The following is a 20,817-nucleotide window of genomic DNA, read 5'->3' as shown; positions in this document are numbered from 1 at the left end:
TATAAATTGTAACTATTGGTTACCATCTGTGTCATGCAATTTGGACTGACTGTGATTGGCATCAACCTACTGCTTTATATTTGTAATATGTAATACTATCACGTCATCATTTGTAACATAGGGCAGCTAGGAAGATCATATTTCAGACACGTATGAAGCTGGGATGCACTTCTCTATGCTGTGTGTTGTTACCATGGTTACTGTCTTATTGTTACCATAGTTACTATCTTAGTGCTGTATTTTTACTTCATAGAGTTTCACCTGTATTAAGGAAAAAGCCATACACAAGTATTACAGCTTTTGTTGCATGTACTTTCATACCCTATATATAGACAACTGTATGTGTGTAATTTAAGTTGAATCGATGGCGTTGTCTTACCTAAATGCTTATAGAATACATGTTACAAAGAAAAGATGTTCCAGGTGCCAAATCATATCAACCAGCATGTACATGTATTTAGCATTCAGCGTCATATTCATTTGTGTCCCAACGTAACCAAGGTGATTGAAAGGTTATCAGTTTACCTATAAATAACCACCCTATTTAGTATTTGGAATAACTGACTCTTTTGAAATATGGTAATAGTGTATCTTGGAATATAAGTAGATGTAATTAGTTTTTTACATTTTCTATTGTTTGAAAGTTAGCTTAGAAGTTTTGTCTGAAATATTTGCAAATTGTCGTTTCACTGCTAAGAATATTTGCTATGTATTTTTCCTATGTCTGCATTTCAGTGTAACAGTAAAATATATTTCAAAATGGAGGGACAAGAAGTATAAAAAATATTCTGTCCTAGCCTGGTCCATATTCCTAAACGGAGTAATTAGATAGAAGCCCTTACGCATGTTCTATAATATGTGTTTGTCTTTTCTCTACAATACCTTTACGTAGAGGAAACTATAAAGGCTTGCAGGTGAGTATTATAGGAAATCACTCCCTGCAATTCACTGCTTTCAGTCTGCCATAGCTGCCTGCAGCAGACACAGCAGTAGAAGAACCCTCAAGCTCTCGGTATGGCTGTAAATAGCTTTATGCTGTATATCGTGGTTTACATACCAACAGGGTGTCTTTTCATCACAAATATTGTCATGAAATGATTTATAGTGTTAAGTGATACAACTACCCCACCTTGTGTGTATATCACCCCCATGGATTAATCATGTTATGCCCACTGTATCCATCTGTAGGCCAACAGCTGGGATCACACCCACTCTCCTGTACTACCAATACACTTTTTGTGTATATCACCCCCATGGTATAATCATGTTATCCATCTGTAGGTCAACAGTAGGGATCACACCCACCCTCCATGTACCACCACTCCACCTTGTGTGTATATTACCCCCATGGTAAAATCATATTATGCCCAGTGTATCCACATGTAGGCCAACAGTAGGAATCACACCCACTCTCCTGTACCACCAATACACCTTCTGTGTATATTACCCCCATGGTATAATCATGTTATCCACACAGTATCCATCTGTAGGCCAACAGCAGGGATCACACCCACTCTCCATGTACCACCACTCCACCTTGTGTGTATGTCACCCCCATGGTATAATCATATTATGCCCAGTGTATCAATCTGTAGGCTAACAGTAGAGATCACACCCACTCTCCATGTACCACCACTCCACCTTGTGTGTATATCACCCCCATGGTATAATCATGTTATCCCCACTATCCATCTGTAGGCCAACAGCTGGGATCACACCCACTCTCCTGTACTACCAATACACTTTTTGTGTATATCACCCCCATGGTATAATCATGTTATCCATCTGTAGGTCAACAGTAGGGATCACACCCACCCTCCATGTACCACCACTCCACCTTGTGTGTATATTACCCCCATGGTAAAATCATATTATGCCCAGTGTATCCACATGTAGGCCAACAGTAGGAATCACACCCACTCTCCTGTACCACCAATACACCTTCTGTGTATATTACCCCCATGGTATAATCATGTTATCCACACAGTATCCATCTGTAGGCCAACAGCAGGGATCACACCCACTCTCCATGTACCACCACTCCACCTTGTGTGTATGTCACCCCCATGGTATAATCATATTATGCCCAGTGTATCAATCTGTAGGCTAACAGTAGAGATCACACCCACTCTCCATGTACCACCACTCCACCTTGTGTGTATATCACCCCCATGGTATAATCATGTTATCCCCACTGTATCCATCTGTAGGCCAACAGTAGGAATCACTCCCACTCTCCATGTACCACCACTCCACCTTGTGTGTATATCACCCCCATGGTATAATCATGTTATCCCCACTGTATCCATCTGTAGGCCAACAGTAGGAATCACTCAAGGCATGAGATGCTCCCATCCATCAGAATGTTTCAATTTAAAATGCAACCTTTTTCATTTTATTTTCTCACTTTTATTTATTAATTTTTATTTCTTGTACCTGTGTTCAGCTAATATGTATCCTTTCAACCAGTATTAGATTGGTCGCTACAGAAATATAATGCAGTGCACCTCTTGTATGAGGTCCTTTGGGTTGAACTGTTTGTCAGATTGTTAACTCTTATTTATATCTTATGATTTACACATTAAGAACTACAGGTCAAAATATGAATAAAAATAATTTTGAAAAACATGACAAGTTGATGTTGCAAAAGAAAATGAAATGACAGGTAGTGTACTTCTCAATTGCATGACTGACTGCTACATATACTCGTATAATGATGTACAGGTACAGTGATTTGTTACAAAGGTCAGTAAACACTCAATTCTTCACTCTCCCATTTTCCATCAACAGACCCCCCAAAAAGCATGATGAAACATATCATAGAAAACCTATAGACCTGTTTGTGTTTGTGTATTTAGTTCCAAGGCCAGACATTTTTCAAATTTGGCTTGTGAATCTGCAGGCTTAAACATTGATTTAAATGTGGAAAAGGTAATAATGAAAAACAGTATTTTTTTTCCACTGACCAGAAATGAGTTAAATATTTCAAAATTTACTGCAGCTGACCTGCCCTGATCTTATTTTCTTTTCTATTTGTGAAATTTGATGGTGTTTAATCAGTTCTTTTTCACCCACCATCATGAATTGTTTTGCCTAAAATTATTTAAAACACGTCTGGCATTGATGGAAATTTGATGTTTATTAATAGGATTATGTGATGATACAGTCTTTCTGACTTGTTATTCCAGAGTATCTAATCTCTGCTATCTGTTGGACTGATGGTACTGCACCCATGATAACGTGTCTATAATAGTTGAATTTCTCAAGTTTTGACTGTACATTTTGGAGGTTTCTACTGAAATGAATTGTAGATAGTGTTTGATGTAATAGAGATGTAAATAGTTGTACATATGTGCATGAGGACTCTGTGATAGCAGTTGATTAAAATGTGTACCATTTACCACTGATGAAGGATGTGGAATTATCAACTTATTGACCTCTGCCCTAAGCCGATTAACAATAAAATTGTCCAGGAACAGTCTACTTTTCAAGAATGTTTAACTAGGGCTCCTTTTTATGAAGTAGCCTTTAATAGGGTTAACCTTAACTCCCATACTTTAACATTGCACTAAGGTTACCTTAGTGACTTAGTGACCTTTATGCTTTGTGAATGGAGGCCCAGAACTAGGATTCTTTTCACATAAATCAGTATTTTACGGACCACTAAAGTTTCATGAAAACTGATGAATCTGTTTTCAAACCTGTCTGTGAGAGACAGTCCAACCTGCCATGACTTCTAACATTGTTTGGGGCAATGGGATAGCCTATGGGTTTAAGTGTTAGCTCGTAACACTGAAGACCCGGGTTCCATTCCTCACATGGGTTCAGTGTGTGAAGCCCTTTTCTGGTGTCCCCTGCCATGATGTTGCAGGAACCAAACCAAACTCACTCGTTCACTCACTCATTGGTCCCCAATTAGTAAAATGTTACTCTACCATTTGACTACACAGAAACCGTACTCTAAATCAACATTAGAACAAGGAAGACAACAATATCCTGCCTTCAGTTATATTAGTCTGAGCAGCATGTTTACATTATTTCATAAGTAAATTTAATATGTGGTTGAATAATTTATCTGACATGACTCATAGTCTTCCAGATATTAAGGCTGGTCACAAGCAGGTGGACCTGATGTATTTCCCTGTTAATGATTTCACATAATGAACCTGGCAATGACATAGATTTTCCACAAAACTCGTGTCCCTAGGATTACACCTTGTAAATAGTACCTGAGATGGCCATAGTAACTCTACATACCTGAATACTGATATACAGAAGAAAAGATTGAAACGAGCTGATAACCAAAGTGTTTGAACAATAAGTCAAACTTGCTGGGGATGCCATTTTGCCTGAGCATGCCCCTCTTAAGCTCATACACAGTATAATAGTCAGATCACTTGATTTGAGGTAGAAAAATACAGCATGATCATGACAAATTTATTACTTTTATATGCCAGCATGTTATGAAAATGTTCCATTGACCCATTTCTTTACATTTTTGTTTATTTATCTATCAGTCATTTATACTAATTCTTTCATGACAATTGAACTTACTGAGTCAAAGACAAGTCAAATCAGATATATACTGAACAGCAAAAGAAATGCGACTTTCAAAAGAACTGAAATCTCATAGAAGTAAGCATTCATGTTTGTCTTCTGTTTAAAAACTTGACCCCAAAAATTGAGTGGCATGTCTTTTGCTGTTCAGTGTATAAATCTGTGTGTTAAGTGAGGTATCTGTTTGACTCTGTGAACAGTAGTTCAGGCCAAGTGTATAGTGAAGTCCCGTCGTAATAAATTTCCTCACTGATTCTAATCTTGCCTGTATAACAAATCTTCTAATAATCATCAACTAGCCACCATAGTCTCCTCTTCCTCCTATTTCTGTTTCAGAGTACTATTATTCAACAGCCTACTTGCCCATGTCAATTCATGAGGAAGATATTACTCTTGACGCTTCGAAGACTTTATGCAGATTATATATTTTAATTATCCTAGTCATCAAAAGTATTAGGAAATTACATCATAAGTCAAACTGAGTTCAGTTTGAGTTATTGTTGTGGTAGGTTGTTTAATATTGAACACTAAATGCATTTGGTCATTGCTGACTTCCAGCTTCCTCTTCTGCCATAGCTGTGTATAGGTCACAGTCACTCTGGTCACTCATTGTCATGGTAAAACAGCTTCTGATGGCATCATCAATAAACTATGGCATTTTTACTGCAAACTGGTCTCTTGGTTGTTTTTTTTAGCATAAAGCGATGTGACAGCAGGATCTTATTTATGCTGGTGAGGAATAATAACTATTCATACAAACAGTAGAAATCTTTATTTACAATTCACAAGAAGATCTGGTAAGAAAAGTCAATGCCTTGTAGAGAGTCCTAGACATATTATTCACTTACCAGATACAATGATCAATCACTGAATCAGTAGAATAGGTATTTAGACAATTGAGATTTTACCTCCAAGATCTTACTGGTAAGCAAGTATTAAAAGAGGTGGTGTTTAACCTCTGAGATCATGCTTCAGAAAAAGCTTTTAGACAAACAGCAAAAATCTTTATTAGAACATTTACAATCCACAAAAAGATGTGGTCAGAAAACAAAGTAGGTGTATGCCTTGTTGGCAGCCACAGACATGTCATTCAGTTCCCAAATGAATCACTAAGTTTGGCAGATAAGTATTAAAACTGATAGGATTAAACATCAAAGAATATGCTGAAGAAAAAGATTCCTAGCACTAATAAGACTTTTTATGTACATTTAGAAGGTACATCACAGTTCAAAAAAACTATCTAAACTATTACTACACAATATTTCATACACAGCCATTGCAGATAGTACTGGTATATTGTACATAACATTAGACAGTTACAAATGTTTCAAAGAGATGTCATAATTTTATACTTTGTAGGCTATTTCAGTGGTAATACAATCATGACACAAATATCAGAATCAAGGTCGTAACCCATTCAGGTTTCTGATCTAACATGAATTTATAGTTCCCCTCAAACTGAAACTGGTGATGTCAGGTGACTTTAGTTGTGGAACAAGATTCAAATCTGATGATGACTTACACAGCATCGGTTATTGTATCATTCATTAACATTGTAACACTGTAAAATATTGTATAGAATAACATTTTTCAGCAAACAGTTCTTGCATATTTAACAATGCCTGACATAAAATTTCAACTATTTCTGTCAATCAACAAAACACTGAATTTCTTGTTACAATACAAAGATAACAAACAACAAGCATTGTAACATGCAATTCAAATAGCAAGCAATTAAAACAGATTTATCCTTGAATGTTTGAACAAACAATTAGGCAACAAGAGGCACAGTTTAACCCTGAGTAAAGCAGGCCATTTGTGAATATATCAGTTTTTCAATTTTTAGTATGTAGAATAGTATAAAAGATGTGACAAAAGGGTACACAAGTTATTGCAAGCATATCAATTTCCTATTTCACCAGCTGAAAAAGCATACAGCTTCACCAAATAATGCACATATACTCTGTAGACAACCTCCATTTCCATGGCCTCCACATACCATTGTTTCTATGTTATTGTATGTATTGTAAACCTTGACCCAGATTGGGTGATCCTGATCTTGTCTGACTGCAGATGTAATAACCTTGACCTTGAATGTAATAGCCTTGAACCTTGACTTTGACCTAGTTCTTACCAACCAGTGCCTGGAGCAGCTTCTTGTAGTCTCCACTACAGTCGTCCTTGAGCCAGTTCCACAGAGTCTGTTTGGTCAGCTGCAGGAAACAGTCCTTTATCTGAACCATATCAATCTGAAACAGCACCAAGAATCATTTACAATATATCACTTAAAATGTCCAACTCTTCAATATGTTTATATTGTTCCTTTCCTAATGTGTTCATTCTGACATTATTCTTATAAGGAAACATCACACGTCATATGGCTGAAGTAAGGAAATGGAGAAAGTATTACAAGCACTTGAATCAATTCTACTAAATAACATGGAAATATAACAAATGCCTTCTTCGGTGAAAATAATTTCTCTGACTTGCGTTCTGCGTTATACTGTCTGAAGAAGTTTCTAGCCAAGACAAAAATGATCTAGTCTGGAGTTAAAATCCTGTATGTCATCTGTAAGTATTCGATGATTCATGTTCAGATGAAAACAACAACACATGCATACCTCAGATCTGGATACAATTATCCTGATGAGGGTTTTATCTGCTGTACCAAGTCCTTTCATGGCATCCCTCAACTTCTCAGCAAAGTACATTGGTCGACAGCGAATATTCATTGCTGAGAGACATACAGAAATTCAGTTCATATTCAGTTCATGAATCATGAATTTATCAGAAACAGAAGTCTGAAAGTGATTTGTTGAAGAGGAGCACTTTTATAGATAGACAACTTGTTTCTTGCAATAGGTGCAACATACTGGTGTAGATCCTGGCACAATTATCAAGCAAATGATACACAATATATGCAGGAGAAATATATACGTGGAAGGTATTTGAGTTTATACAGTAGAAGAGGTTGATGTACAGTGTTGACATGGCTAGGCTTCATTAGTTGATCGTAAGCTGTAGGGATGTGTTTATTTATTCAAATAATCCATGTTGGTGATATGGGTCATGAAGATGCAGCATATACCTTTATATGAAGAATGGTGTAATTAATTTTAAGGAGTTATGTCCCTTAGTTCTGCCTGGATCAGTTGATATAATCCTTGATCTGACAGTACCATATCCATGCTGTGCTTCATTCACCAAGGTGGTAAAAAATGTTCATTTCCAGTTTTCCTCCAACTTTATTCTCAAATGACAGACAATGCAGAGAAACCACTAATCGTTCTAACATATTCTTTGAGTGTACTCCGAAGTGAAATTTTTTACCATGTCAGTGTTTGATAACCTACCAATAGCATAGAGCCCTTTCCTGAAGTTGCCAGATGTCTCACGATCAACCGAGTTCAAAATGTCTCTCTGCGTGATCTGCAAGAGAATGTGTTAGTTACAATGTAAGCAAATTGGTGAGAACTCTCGCTATCCTGCATGTCTCCTGTCATTTTTGTCTCTTTCATATGAGAGAGGGATCTGGCAGTTTGTTTCTGTCTTCACTAACAAAGTGAGGTGAGAGAGTTATCATAAAAATTTTGAACAGTGTTAATAGCGAGAGGCTTTCATGAAAATTGACCATATTTTGAGAAGATTGCAGAAGATCATGTTAACCTTGGCAGGGTACTTCTTCGACATAAAAGGGCCTTCACATTATTTTGTATTAGCATTACATAACATATTAACTGATGCACTCGCCTAGACAAATCAGCACTCAAAGATACATCGATCTTAGATGCACTGACCTTGATGTCATAATACATACAATAACCTTGACTTTCTCGTTGAACATACATTCACTTTGATCTACTTGTTATGCATACAACACCTTGACCTAGTCACTGAACATTAGGGCTGCACTGATCTAATTTGATTCATCACAAAATGACTCTGACATCTTAATTTTGATTTTTTAATAACCGTTATCACTATTTTGACCGGATATTTGAATATCTACTTCAATTGTTTCCACACAGTAAATATTTCATTTTTTATTCCACTCAAGTAGTTTTGAGTGCTGAAATAAGGTGAAATATGATTGGTTGATGCTGGGCTGATTATCCAGTGAGCATTGTCGTTACTAGATACCCCTCAGTTGACAATGGATTTCAAGCTGAAAACGTTGAATCACTTAAACTGAGAGAATTAAATGGAATTTGATGTCTTTGATGTATGAAGAATTGAACAAAAAATGACAGAATTGAGGGTGCAATATCAAAAATAAAAAAATCGAGATCTGGGTGAATTGTTGCAGTTCATTGTACATAAACTGACAGTGACTTTCTCATTGTAAACATTCCCCTTGTCCTACTCATTGTTCATGCATTCACCTTGACATATTCATTGTAGATGGTTCTCATGGTGTAGTAATCTCTGGTGGAAAAGATCCTGTTGAAAGTCTCCTCGTCTGTGCCCCATCGATCTTCTCCAGCCTTGAACAACAGCTGGGCATCTCTCCTGGCCTTGTCCATGTCACACAGCTTCTCATAGTTGACCTGGAACATCCCAGTCTCATGGCCGTCTGCTACAATCTCCTCCACAGCAGCCTCCAGACTCTCCCGACTGATCTTATAACGGTTGCCCTGAAAATACAGCTCTCCATTCAGACCTCCACAACATACAACAAAATCCACCATCACTACAAGGTCTCACGATTCCCTCAGATAATTACAATAACAACATAAGGCCAGACCAATTTCATTTCTTGTTTTTACGGACTCGCCTGTCGTATATATTTAGTCTCGAATAAGAATAATAAAAAAATATCGCCAAGGCTCGCTAAATACAATGTTTATTCCCAATGCAGGATATTAACCATCCCAAAACACACTCGTGTGATAACCTATTTATCATGCAATGTCATTCTTACTTTAAAATGTTAAAAAATGTGATTTCATTTGCCACAGATCAAGAAACTAAACTTCCTGAGATGTGCCCGCATATCTATGTCACAAGCTCGGTGACGCAGTTTTCTACTGATCACTCATTTGACTCAATTACATCTTGTAGTTTTATGTTAAAGAGCATATTGCTGTCAACAAAATATTAACTTTTGAAAAATGACAAAAACGTGTGGAATTTGGGAATATTTCAGTTAAACTTTTGAACAACAAATAGAATGTTTGCGAGGCATTTTGCAAGCGCACTTGTCAACTGACAAAGTGTCAAACAGTTCATTCGAGATTTTACTGGCTGCTGTTCGAGTCAATAATTGCAAGACGCCAGTGTTTCTGTGCTGGTGAAGTCGTAATCAGTCCCATCTATCATTGCGAGACAACAATTTTCTCTCATCAAGGCAGTCACAGTACCGTAACCACGACCATCGATCTGTACACGATCGCCGATACATGGGTGTGACGCAGTTTACAATGTGGAAGTAGTCCCTAAAATTTGCATATGACCTCTATAATTTGCATCGGTATCCGTATATGACCCCAACAAATACCGAAAATATCTGTTGGCTTTATCCTGCTGGGTACACTACCCATCGTTTGATAGAAAAAGAATATTTTTCCCCACTCAAAAAATATCATCCTGATGTTTTCATTAGTGAAAAATGTAAACTTACAAGTAAACATATTGTAGATTGTGTTTTGCTCCATATACACTTCACAAATTCACCAAATAAAAAAAACCTTTAGTATCCAGAAGGAATATTACTTTGACCGGTGATTTTATTTCTATTTCTTTTCCTCCTGCCTTTAGGTTTTCTGAGAACAAAAATCTGTAAAACAAGAAATAAAACTGGTCTAGCCTAGCACAGAAATAACTCACTTGAAGAAAGGTCCATGTTATTTTTCTTTTCACTGAGTGAGCCATATGTGAATTTGCAAGCTTGATTATCTCTGTAGAAAAATCCCAGTAAATAGGATTAATGGTTAAATACTATGTACCATCAGATGGAGTATTCCACAGAAAGTCAGTAAATACCAGTATACACCAGTTATAACCTGACCTGGGATGCAGAAATCAGCAAGCGTTTGAAGTCTCCACTGGTATCATCCTCAATATCCTTTTCAATGAGTGTATCACTAACTTTGCGATTTGGGCTTGCAACTGAAACATGTATGCCATATGAGATGAAGTAACACTATTGATTGTTATATATGTTGGTTTCAGATCCTTGTCTTTAGACATTGTAAAAGGGGTGTCAGTTAAAAGTTAAGTTTCAGATACAACATACAAGGTACATTTTCCAGGAATGATCTACCAGTACTTTAGAGTACCAGTACTTCAATGTCTACAAATGATGATTTGTTTGAGTATATACATATTACTTACCATCACCATACACCTTCTTCATCTCAGCAATCTGTCGGTTCGTGCGAGTCATCAGCACCTCAATCAGTGTAGCCTCATCAGTTCCCAGGCCCTGGAATGAGTGAGTGAGTCAGCTTACGTTGGTACCGCTTTTAGCAATATTCCAGCAATATCACAGCAGGTGACACCAACCTAAAATGGGCTTCACACATTGTAGCTATCTGGGGATTGATCCCAGGTCTTCAGCATGACAAGCAAACACTTCAACCACTGGTCTACCCCACCGTCCCCATAGGTTATGAATATGTACAGATGGAGGGAAGTTGAACTGCATGATTTGATCATTATACAGTGTAGAAGAATATCAGAGACTACAGAAGATGGCAGAGGCAAATATAGAAGAGCATGAGCATATGTCATGGAGAAAAGGATTCTTCACTTAATTAAGCTCAAGGATGAGCGAGTGTCTTGAATTTAATGTCCCTTCGACATTATTCCATTTATATCACAATAAGATATTGCTGACGCTTTGTGGAGTAGGAAAACTATTAGTTGCACATTCCACAGACTTTGGTTACGCTGTATCCAGTGTGTGGTGCAGATAACATTGACACATTCGCAGAGCTGGAATACTAAATGTATGTAAATCTGCATGTTGAATTGCAGCACCTTACATGGTGAGGGCACACCAAAAAGGTGAAGAATAACAACATGTGTCCATTTTGTTAAATTTCTGAGACCAATGTAATGTTGCCAGGCTAATGATTTTGGAAAAAAAACCATTTCATTTTAACTGAACTATGCACTATAGAAAGTTGTTGTTATGTTTAGGAGATATGTTCATATACAAATAGGTCAACCAGCTGACATACATAGATGGCTTCCTTCACACACCAGGCATCATAGCGGGCAGGGTCCACGAAACACGCCATCACCGACTCTCGGTAGTCCCCACTCAGTTCACTGTGGATATCCTCAATCAGATCCTGTATCCAATAATAACAGTCATAAGACAACAGGCCATGTATAAAGTCACAGACTCACACAGAGGGGCATGATATATTCTTTATCAGAAGAGCATACATTACCATTATCATCTCCATGGGGAGTATTCATTCAATAGAAACTGCTTGGTAGCACGGTAGGTTTGTATTCACAACTTATCTTACAACGGCCCCCATCCACATGCTTTTCAGAGCACAATGATATTTCATAAGACAATGTTAAATTGTACACTTACAAATCTCATAAAGCTTAAATTACTTTGTAGAACAGGCCCTAGATATTTGATAAACAGTGAAAAAATTTCCCATTCACAACTTATTTCATGGGTGTTGTTGAACAGTGACAATAATGTCTCAAATGAAGTCTCTACTGACATTTTTGCCCAAGAAATACAACTATCTTATTTGAAAATATACATCTGAAAGGAATATTTAACATCCAAAGAGATCCCCCGACAGATCATAATTCATTCCAGACCTGATTGAGTCTAGACACACAGAATGACAGTTACCATTGTTAACTAGATCCTGCAATAAATACTGCCTCTGAGGACATACATAAAGTTGCTAGTTGAAAGGATACTGAAAAATGAAACGCATATTTTTTAAGTGAATCTTCCATTATTGAACACTATGAAGCCACTGACCCGTCCATACATTGTCTTGTACATGGTCTTGAGCTTCTGTCTCTGCTGGTTACACCGTGAGGCCACAACATGGGTGATAGCATCCTCGTCCGTACCTGTCACAAGCATCAGTCATTTCTCAGTACAATGTCTGTCTGTTTAGTCCCTGTCTCAGTACTGACACTTATTTAGTAGATGATAGGGAATGCCACATACTCTCATTCATTATTTATTTATTTTTTATTGATTATTCAAGAGACAAGAATTGTATGTGATTGTAAACTGACCAGGGTTGCACCTATCTCCTGGGGTCCATAGAACCCAAAATTACTAATTTCAGTTTCTTACAGGACTAAAAAGGGATTTGTAAAGTAATGAAATGGCATATTTTTATGAACCATAAGTATTTTAATTGTCTCTATTTAAGGCACCTTAATTTGTCTACAATTTGGTACAAAAAGAATTTTGTTGTTTATCAGATCGTAAGAGGTGATGAACAGGATCTGGTGATCAGGTTCTCTAACTTGGATGAGACATGCCATGGGTTATCTCAGTTGTGTAGCTCAGTGCTCATGCTGTTGATCACTACAATGATCCAGCCTTGAGTATTTACAGACTGACTTCATAAGGCTGGTATACTGATGAATGTAGCAATAACAAAAATCAAAATCATGAGTGTGATATGACTCACCTGCTCCCTTCATTCCCTTCCGGAGGTATTCACAGTCGGCCTCAGGGTCCCAGGGCTGGTCAGTTAGGTCGGTCGCACGTTCAGCGTTGTAGTACTGGACAACTGGGTCCTCCGCAGGGTATACCATGAACGGCTTCACAGTCCCCTCCGTCATCTCAAACGTGCCACTGACAGTCTCACGACGCACTAACTCATCAATAAACTTGGCTTTCATTAGATCCTTTATGTCACCCTGCCATCAGAACAATGTCACTGACACACTGTAAAACTTGATAATTAATTAATTTGATATTACTGTTTAAAAGGAGTTTGGCAGATACTAACAACTATTTGACACCTTGATTTGTTTCAAAAGATGCAGTTAGTAAGATAGTGTACAATAACAGTCAATTAGATAGAACACCTTTCAGTTCAAGCCTTGGATGTTGCTGTACATGTGCTGGTGAACAATTAGATGTTGAAGACTATGCTATGCAGCACAAGGGTCTTACAATTACACCAGTCATATGAAACAACCGACAAAAGGGAATAAACAAGAGTCATCAGAAGATGACATATCCCCCGACCTCCACATATTTGAAAGGACAAATCATCTGACAGTTACTTATTGTGTTTTTAGACCATGTCTGAATTGTTTCCATGGAATTCATGCAAAATATAAATGCCATATATCTGTAAACAGAAAAAGTCACCATTTCAAGATCTGTCTCATATATCTGCCAGGATCTTTTGAAAGATATGAAATGGTTTTCGAGTTGTACTCCGGAAATGAAGTCCGCAACATGTTCATGGAACCAAGAAATTAAATCACAAAAACCTGTAAATACCAAAAGGCACCACTTTGGGGTCTGCCACACATATGTACCAAGTTTTACGGACTGATATTAAGAAGTTTTTGAGTTCTGCTCCGGAAACGAACCACACCTCTCACTTTTGAGACTAAGTCTGAAACGTTTCCATTGAAACCCATAAAATAATAAATGAAAAAATCTGTAAGTAGCAAAAAGCACCACTGCAGGTTCCGATTGATATATCTACCAAGTTTTTCAGAAAAATATTGAACTGTTTTAGAGTTCTGCTCCGGAAACGAAGCCCATCCCTCCATTTTGAGACTCAGTCTGAAATGTTTCCATAGAAACCGAGAAAATATTAAATCACAAAACCTGTAAATAGTAAAAGGAACCTCTTTGAGGTCTGTCACACATATCTACCAAGTTACACTGACAGATATTAAGAAGTGTTTGAGTTCTGCTCCGGAAACGAAGCACACCTCTCACCTTAGCAACAAAGTCTGAATCGTTTCCATGGAAATCAAGAAAATAATAAATCACAAAAACCTGTAAATAGCAAAAGGCACCACTTAGGGGTCTGTCACACATATCTACCAAGTTTTGCAGAAAAATATTGAACGTTTTTTGAGATATGCTCCAGAAACGAAGCCCACCCCACCATTAGACTAACACCAAAATGTTCCATGGAAAAACAAAAAAAATGAAAATGCCAAAACTGTGTAAATAGCAAAAGGCAAGACTATAGGTTGAGATTATTATATCTATTACATTTGGTCTAAAAATAAAGTTTTGCAGAAAAATATTGAACGGTTTCTGAGTTATGCTCCAGTACAAAATGATTACAGACGGATGGACGGACAACAGACAGGCAGATTAGGCGTCGACTATATTTCACCGCATTTCATACCAGGGGGATACAAAGGGACAGAATAGGTAAGAATTGAACAAATCCATTTTGTAGATCTAAATGATATGTGTATTGTATGTCTATTCATTACCAATAAACTGAAAAAACTCTCAATAATTCATCAAAACTGTGTGCTATTGTAAATTAATGTATTTTAGGCATGTTATTTGTTTTAAAATGTCAAAATTGGTGAACAAACAAGTACTGCACAATGTTTACATCCACTAAGATAGACTTAGGACAAGTCAGAACATATCCTAGTATCTTGTTCAAAGAGCACTAGGATATTTTTCGAGAATAAGATAGGACACCTACGCTAAACCCTAGAATCAAAGGTAGGATGTCCTGGGTATAGGATCCTTCAAAGAGTAGGGACACTGACACATAGAGGATGGATCAAGTAGCAGCTCCTTAATCTGTATACTCACTGATTTAGCCTTTTCTACCTCTTGTTCATCCTCCTTGCTAATCTCCTGTCCCTTAGACTGCTTTTCTTCAAGCTGAAAATGAAATATGTCAACATTTTGATGAAAAAGGTGTTATCAAGGATAAAATCAGAATACAATTATAAAATGCACTGTAACCAAGGGATTCATAATCTGGGTAGTGTCAGCTAACAGAGGGATGGGCATCCAGGTAGGGTCGGGTAGGAAGGGATGAGGTATCTGGGTTAGGTTTAGGGAATAAGGTTTGGGCATCCAGGTAGGGTCGGGTTGGAAGGGATGAGGTATCTGGGTTAGGTTTAGGGAATAAGGTTTGGGCATCCAGGTAGGGTCGGGTAGGAAGGGATGAGGTATCTGGGTTAGGTTTAGGGAATAAGGTTTGGGCATCCAGGTAGGGTCGGGTAGGAAGGGATGAGGTATCTGGGTTAGGTTTAGGGAATAAGCTTTGGGCATCCAGGTAGGGTCGGGTAGGAAGGGATGAGGTATCTGGGTTAGGTTTAGGGAATAAGGTTTGGGCATCCAGGTAGGGTCGGGTTGGAAGGGATGAGGTATCTGGGTTAGGTTTAGGGAATAAGCTTTGGGCATCCAGGTAGGGTCAGGTAGGAAGGTATGAGGTATCTGGGTTAGGTTTAGGGAATAAGCTTTGGGCATCCAGGTAGGTCAGGTTGGAAGGGATGAGGTATCTGTATTAGGTTTAGGGAATAAGCTTTGGGCATCCAGGTAGGGTCGGGTAGGAAGGGATGAGGTATCTGGGTTAGGTTTAGGGAATAAGGTTTGGGTATCCAGGTAGGGTCGGGTAGGAAGGGATGAGGTATCTGGGTTAGGTTTAGGGAATAAGGTTTGGGCATCCAGGTAGGGTCGGGTAGGAAGGGATGAGGTATCTGGGTTAAGTTTAGGGAATAAGCTTTGGGCATCCAGGTAGGGTCGGGTAGGAAGGGATGAGGTATCTGGGTTAGGTTTAGGGAATAAGGTTTGGGCATCCAGGTAGGGTCGGGTTGGAAGGGATGAGGTATCTGGGTTAGGTTTAGGGAATAAGCTTTGGGCATCCAGGTAGGGTCAGGTTGGAAGGGATGAGGTATCTGGGTTAGGTTTAGGGAATAAGGTTTGGGTATCCAGGTAGGGTTGGGTAGGAAGGGATGAGGTATCTGGGTAAGGTTTAGGGAATAAGGTTTGGGCATCCAGGTAGGGTCGGGTTGGAAGGGATGAGGTATCTGGGTTAGGTTTAGGGAATAAGGTTTGGGCATTCAGGTAGGGTCGGGTTGGAAGGGATGAGGTATCTGGGTTAGGTTTAGGGAATAAGGTTTGGGTATCCAGGTAGGGTCGGGTTGGAAGGGATGAGGTATCTGGGTTAAGTTTAGGGAATAAGGTTTGGGTATCCTGGTAGGGTCGGGTTGGAAGGGATGAGGTATCTGGGTTAGGTTTAGGGAATAAGGTTTGGGTATCCAGGTAGGGTCGGGTTGGAAGGGATGAGGTATCTGGGTTAGGTTTAGGGAATAAGGTTTGGGCATCCAGGTAGGGTCGGGTAGGAAGGGATGAGGTATCTGGGTTAGGTTTAGGGAATAAGGTTTGGGTATCCAGGTAGGGTCGGGTTGGAAGGGATGAGGTATCAGGGTTAGGTTTAGGGAATAAGGTTTGGGTATCCAAGTAGGTTCATGTAGCAGAGGTCATGTACTCTGGTACGGTCAGGTAATAGGGGAACAGGTATCTGGGTTTTATATTTAGATTTGTCCTAGCCCTACAAACTAAAAATGACACTAACTTACCATTCTGAACCTTTCCTCCATCATCTAAAACAAAAAGAACTTATTTGTATACACATATCTGACCACAGATCACAAATGACATAAATAACATGAAATGTCATCAAATCCTTTTAAAAATATCTAAAAGAAAAACACATTACATTATCAATGAAGATGTCCGCATTAATGCAGATGAAAAATTTAAAGTGTACAGAATGAATGATTTTATCTGAAACTTAATCATGAATATTTCAGAGTCAATGAGGTAGACTTACATCCATCATTTCTTCCTGTTGCTTCAGCTGCCAGTTCATGAGATGCTGGTCGTAGCTGTTCACAGCATTAGTTATGGGCTGAACCATCTGGGCGGGGGCCTGTGTACAGATATTTGTATAATAACAAGGAAGATGAAACTAAGGGACCATTCATAATTCATGGCTAGAGGATGATGATGATTTTAAATGGGGTCAACCATTTTGTTTGTTCTGGGGAGGTTAGTAGGATGTACTATGGGGGTAAGCAATTTTGAAAATAAACATATTTTAGAATTATGCTGAGAACTTTGAAGGGAGGGAGGGGGCACTGATTTTGTACATGAACTCCAAAGGGGTCATTTACGATGCACATAGATTTGGAAGGGGTTTGGGACATCCGCATTGTACATGCTTCTCCATAAAAATTATCATCATCACGCACGCACGCCTGCACGCCTGCACGCACGCCCGCACGCACGCCCGCCCGCACGCCCGCCCGCCCGCCCGCCCGCCCGCCCGCACGCACGCACGCACGCACGCACGCACGCACGCACGCACGCACGCACGCACGCACGCACGCACGCACGCACGCACGCACGCACGCACGCACAACCCTCGGTCGTATGAATGGTCTCTAATGGTAATTTTTTTCAGCAAAGTTGGTAAGCAACTTATTCTTAACGGAAAGTGTGATGGTTCAATATGTCAAGCACCTTGTGGAGATCAGCGAAATAATAGACATATCTTGCAATGACAGCAAAGCAAATTATCATCACATTCACTCTCTTGGTTTTACCTGCGGCAACATATCCTGGTTGTTGTAAGCACACATTTGTACTGCTGGCACTGTGAACCCTGGTACTGCTCCCTGCTGTTGGTATGCTCCTGTCACACACAGAACATCATCAGAACCAATGACCAAATACTGAAATCTTTTATAAATCTCTGAACGTTTAGTCTAATTTCATACTAAAAAATCTGACATTTTGTAAGATTAGACATTTTCAAATTTTACTCATAAAAAATTATATCATCTTCATAATAAAATATTTATAATCCAGGATTAGTCATTCCAGTTTAAGGGACATATCTAGCTTATAAGTAAACTCTCAGTGAGTGAATATTTGAACAGTGAAATTATACTCAAGCGCGATAGATCAATTTAAGTGGCAAGAGGGTTTCAAGTTGTACAAATTTTGCCTGTATGAAAAGCTAAAAGCAATGATGTGGGTATAGGCCAAAACAATATAATAAGGGCAAAACTTAAAAAGCACACGACACACAAATATTTCTATAACAGGCAATAATAAACAATAATAAAGAAGAATTACCTATTAACAGATCAAACATTTAAACTATCATAGAATACCTGAGAGAATGAACAGAATTGTTTGGTTGGTAATGTTATTTACATTCTGAAATATACTTTTATGGTCTTCTAGTGACATAAAGATGTCCATGTTTTTCTCACCTCCATAAGGATACTGGTTAACATTGTATGCACTCTGGTATCCACCACCGTAGCCTGGGGGTGGGGGTGGTCCAGAACTTGGGGGGTAGGCAGACCCTCCACCATAGCTTGGATAGTTACTCTAAATATAGCAGTGAACTATTAAATATCATAAAAAATCAAGATGTTTTGTAGATGATAAAAAAGAAAATTCTTCCTTCGGAGAAGAAATTACAGTTGCAACATTTCTTTCTAAAATTGCTGAGGAATTCACGGAATCAAAACGCATTGTACGACTCTGAGTGGGTAACTATCAGGAAAGGGGTGTAAATTGTATGTAGTGTTTGCTTCAAGAACTGCTTCTGAAATAAGTCATTAACATCAAGGCCCTGTATTTTTAACAGATAGTTGAGTTACTCACCTGGTAATATGACATGGTTTACAGGAACTGAAAACAATGTAAAGGAAAATGTAAGTGGTGCGAAGAAATTTACAAATAATTAACATGGATCATATGACAAAACGCAGTAACTACATCAAAGTATTGGTGCTTTCAACATTATAACTTCATATAAACGTGCAAAACTGAGCAGAGCAATTCAACTTATATTTCCAAATAATTATTTAGTTATTTAACTTTATGTATTTCTTTATTTCACGTTACACCATGTGCGTTAGACAATGTTTCTGTTCGACATATATGCATGGGATTTTACGTTAAACACTATTCTTCCAGTGTTGAATTGACACCGAGATGTAAAATCGGTAATTATCTATCCCTATTCAGTTTTCGTGCTTTTACAAATGTAACAATGATGGTCTGTCGGTAATCATAAACCATTAATTACCTCACGCGCGCCGCGGATACTATTTAGATGAAAGGCGACCGGTTACGTGCACTATTTTGACTCTTCTCAAGCAGGTGCCATGGGCCTCCATGGAGATGTAAACAACCTTCGTCCTTGCCCTTTTAGCCAACAACCTTCACCTTTAAGATTTAGTCCTCACAGCGCGGATTGAATGTTAACGCTGTGTGGAGTTTGCCGACGTAGCGCGTTTGGATGTCACGTGCTTTCTGACAGCAGTGAGTGAGTTAACATGTAATGTCACATCGGCAGTAGTTCAGTCATATCGTGACGAGAATATTCTTGAAATTGAAATGAAAACATCTGTATAATATACAAACCTGTCATCAAAGGACAGTAAAACATCTAGAATATCACAATTAGAAATAGAACAAGCCGCGGAAAGTTAAAACTATTATAGCAGTATTTGAACAATACAACATAAAAACTGGCTATAGATCGTCAACAACTGAAAGCAGATCACCATATTATAGGGATCATGGGGACTTACAGTACCTTTGCTACCTGGTGTCTTGTGTAAACTGGCATAAAATTGCGTTTAGGAAGATAGTGACATGTATATTATTATAAGTCGAAATAGTAGCAGCAGTAGTAAGCTAGTGCAGCCTTACTTGGTTCTAGTATAAGAGAATGGTATAAATATTGATATTTAATTTATTTTTATTTGTAAGCACGTTTGGGCACATAATGTCAGCTTATTGTATGGTTACTCTTTTTACTATAGCTCCTAAAAATGGTGACTCATATTTTGGTTTGGAAAATGTGATTAAATGCATGATCTGAACTAGATCTTTGATATTTTGTAATATATTTACTCAGATGTGTATGGCAGAGGAGATTTTAGTTCACATCACGTGATATGTGACAAAAATGTGATGAACCTCCTTTTTTTAAGTGCCCAGGTCCAATGGCGTCCAATGATGATGTAAAATATCGGTGGCAGTTGCGTTTAGTAAGACTTCCATCTACAGTGAAAATCATTAGGGAACTGATAAAATGATAGTGAAGATAAGATGATGATAAATTTGATTTGAAGCATGTTGATAAATATCTCCATTGTTTTCAGTCAAGTTGAATGTAGTGACTGTCAGTTGTCCTCTAGGCATTCACAACTATCTTCTCTAACCTGTGAAGATCCAGATAAGAATTGGCCTTCAGCTACCTATGCTTGTCG

The 20,817-nt window shown here is 38.3% G+C and overlaps 1 protein-coding gene across 2 annotated transcripts; it reads right to left on the bottom strand.

Moving 5' to 3' along the window:
* Nucleotides 1-5,314: 5,314 nt before the first annotated feature.
* LOC137283704 (annexin-B12-like) lies at nucleotides 5,315-19,749 on the bottom strand. 2 transcript variants are annotated; one of them, XM_067815367.1, is made up of 16 exons: nucleotides 19,626-19,749; nucleotides 19,199-19,225; nucleotides 18,799-18,919; nucleotides 18,124-18,212; nucleotides 17,349-17,447; nucleotides 17,095-17,118; nucleotides 15,317-15,388; nucleotides 13,191-13,422; nucleotides 12,521-12,615; nucleotides 11,742-11,855; nucleotides 10,891-10,981; nucleotides 10,565-10,665; nucleotides 8,940-9,191; nucleotides 7,911-7,986; nucleotides 7,179-7,291; nucleotides 5,315-6,806 (listed from the first exon to the last, which is right to left on the bottom strand). In XM_067815367.1, exons 2-16 carry the CDS (start codon nucleotides 19,211-19,213, stop codon nucleotides 6,681-6,683), a joined length of 1,620 nt encoding a protein of 539 aa, XP_067671468.1. In that variant the 5' UTR covers nucleotides 19,214-19,225; nucleotides 19,626-19,749; the 3' UTR covers nucleotides 5,315-6,680. The 2 variants fall into 2 exon arrangements, with proteins under 2 accessions (XP_067671468.1, XP_067671469.1); XM_067815368.1 differs by lacking the exon at nucleotides 19,199-19,225 and having other exon boundaries at nucleotides 18,799-18,936; nucleotides 19,626-19,741.
* Between the last annotated feature and the right edge of the window lie 1,068 nt (nucleotides 19,750-20,817).

The sequence above is a fragment of the Haliotis asinina genome, chromosome 5 (genome assembly GCF_037392515.1).
Source record: "Haliotis asinina isolate JCU_RB_2024 chromosome 5, JCU_Hal_asi_v2, whole genome shotgun sequence".
Classification (NCBI taxonomy): domain Eukaryota; kingdom Metazoa; phylum Mollusca; class Gastropoda; order Lepetellida; family Haliotidae; genus Haliotis; species Haliotis asinina.
Note: the sequence above shows the minus strand (reverse complement) of the source record. Positions and strands in the feature narration are given on the sequence as shown.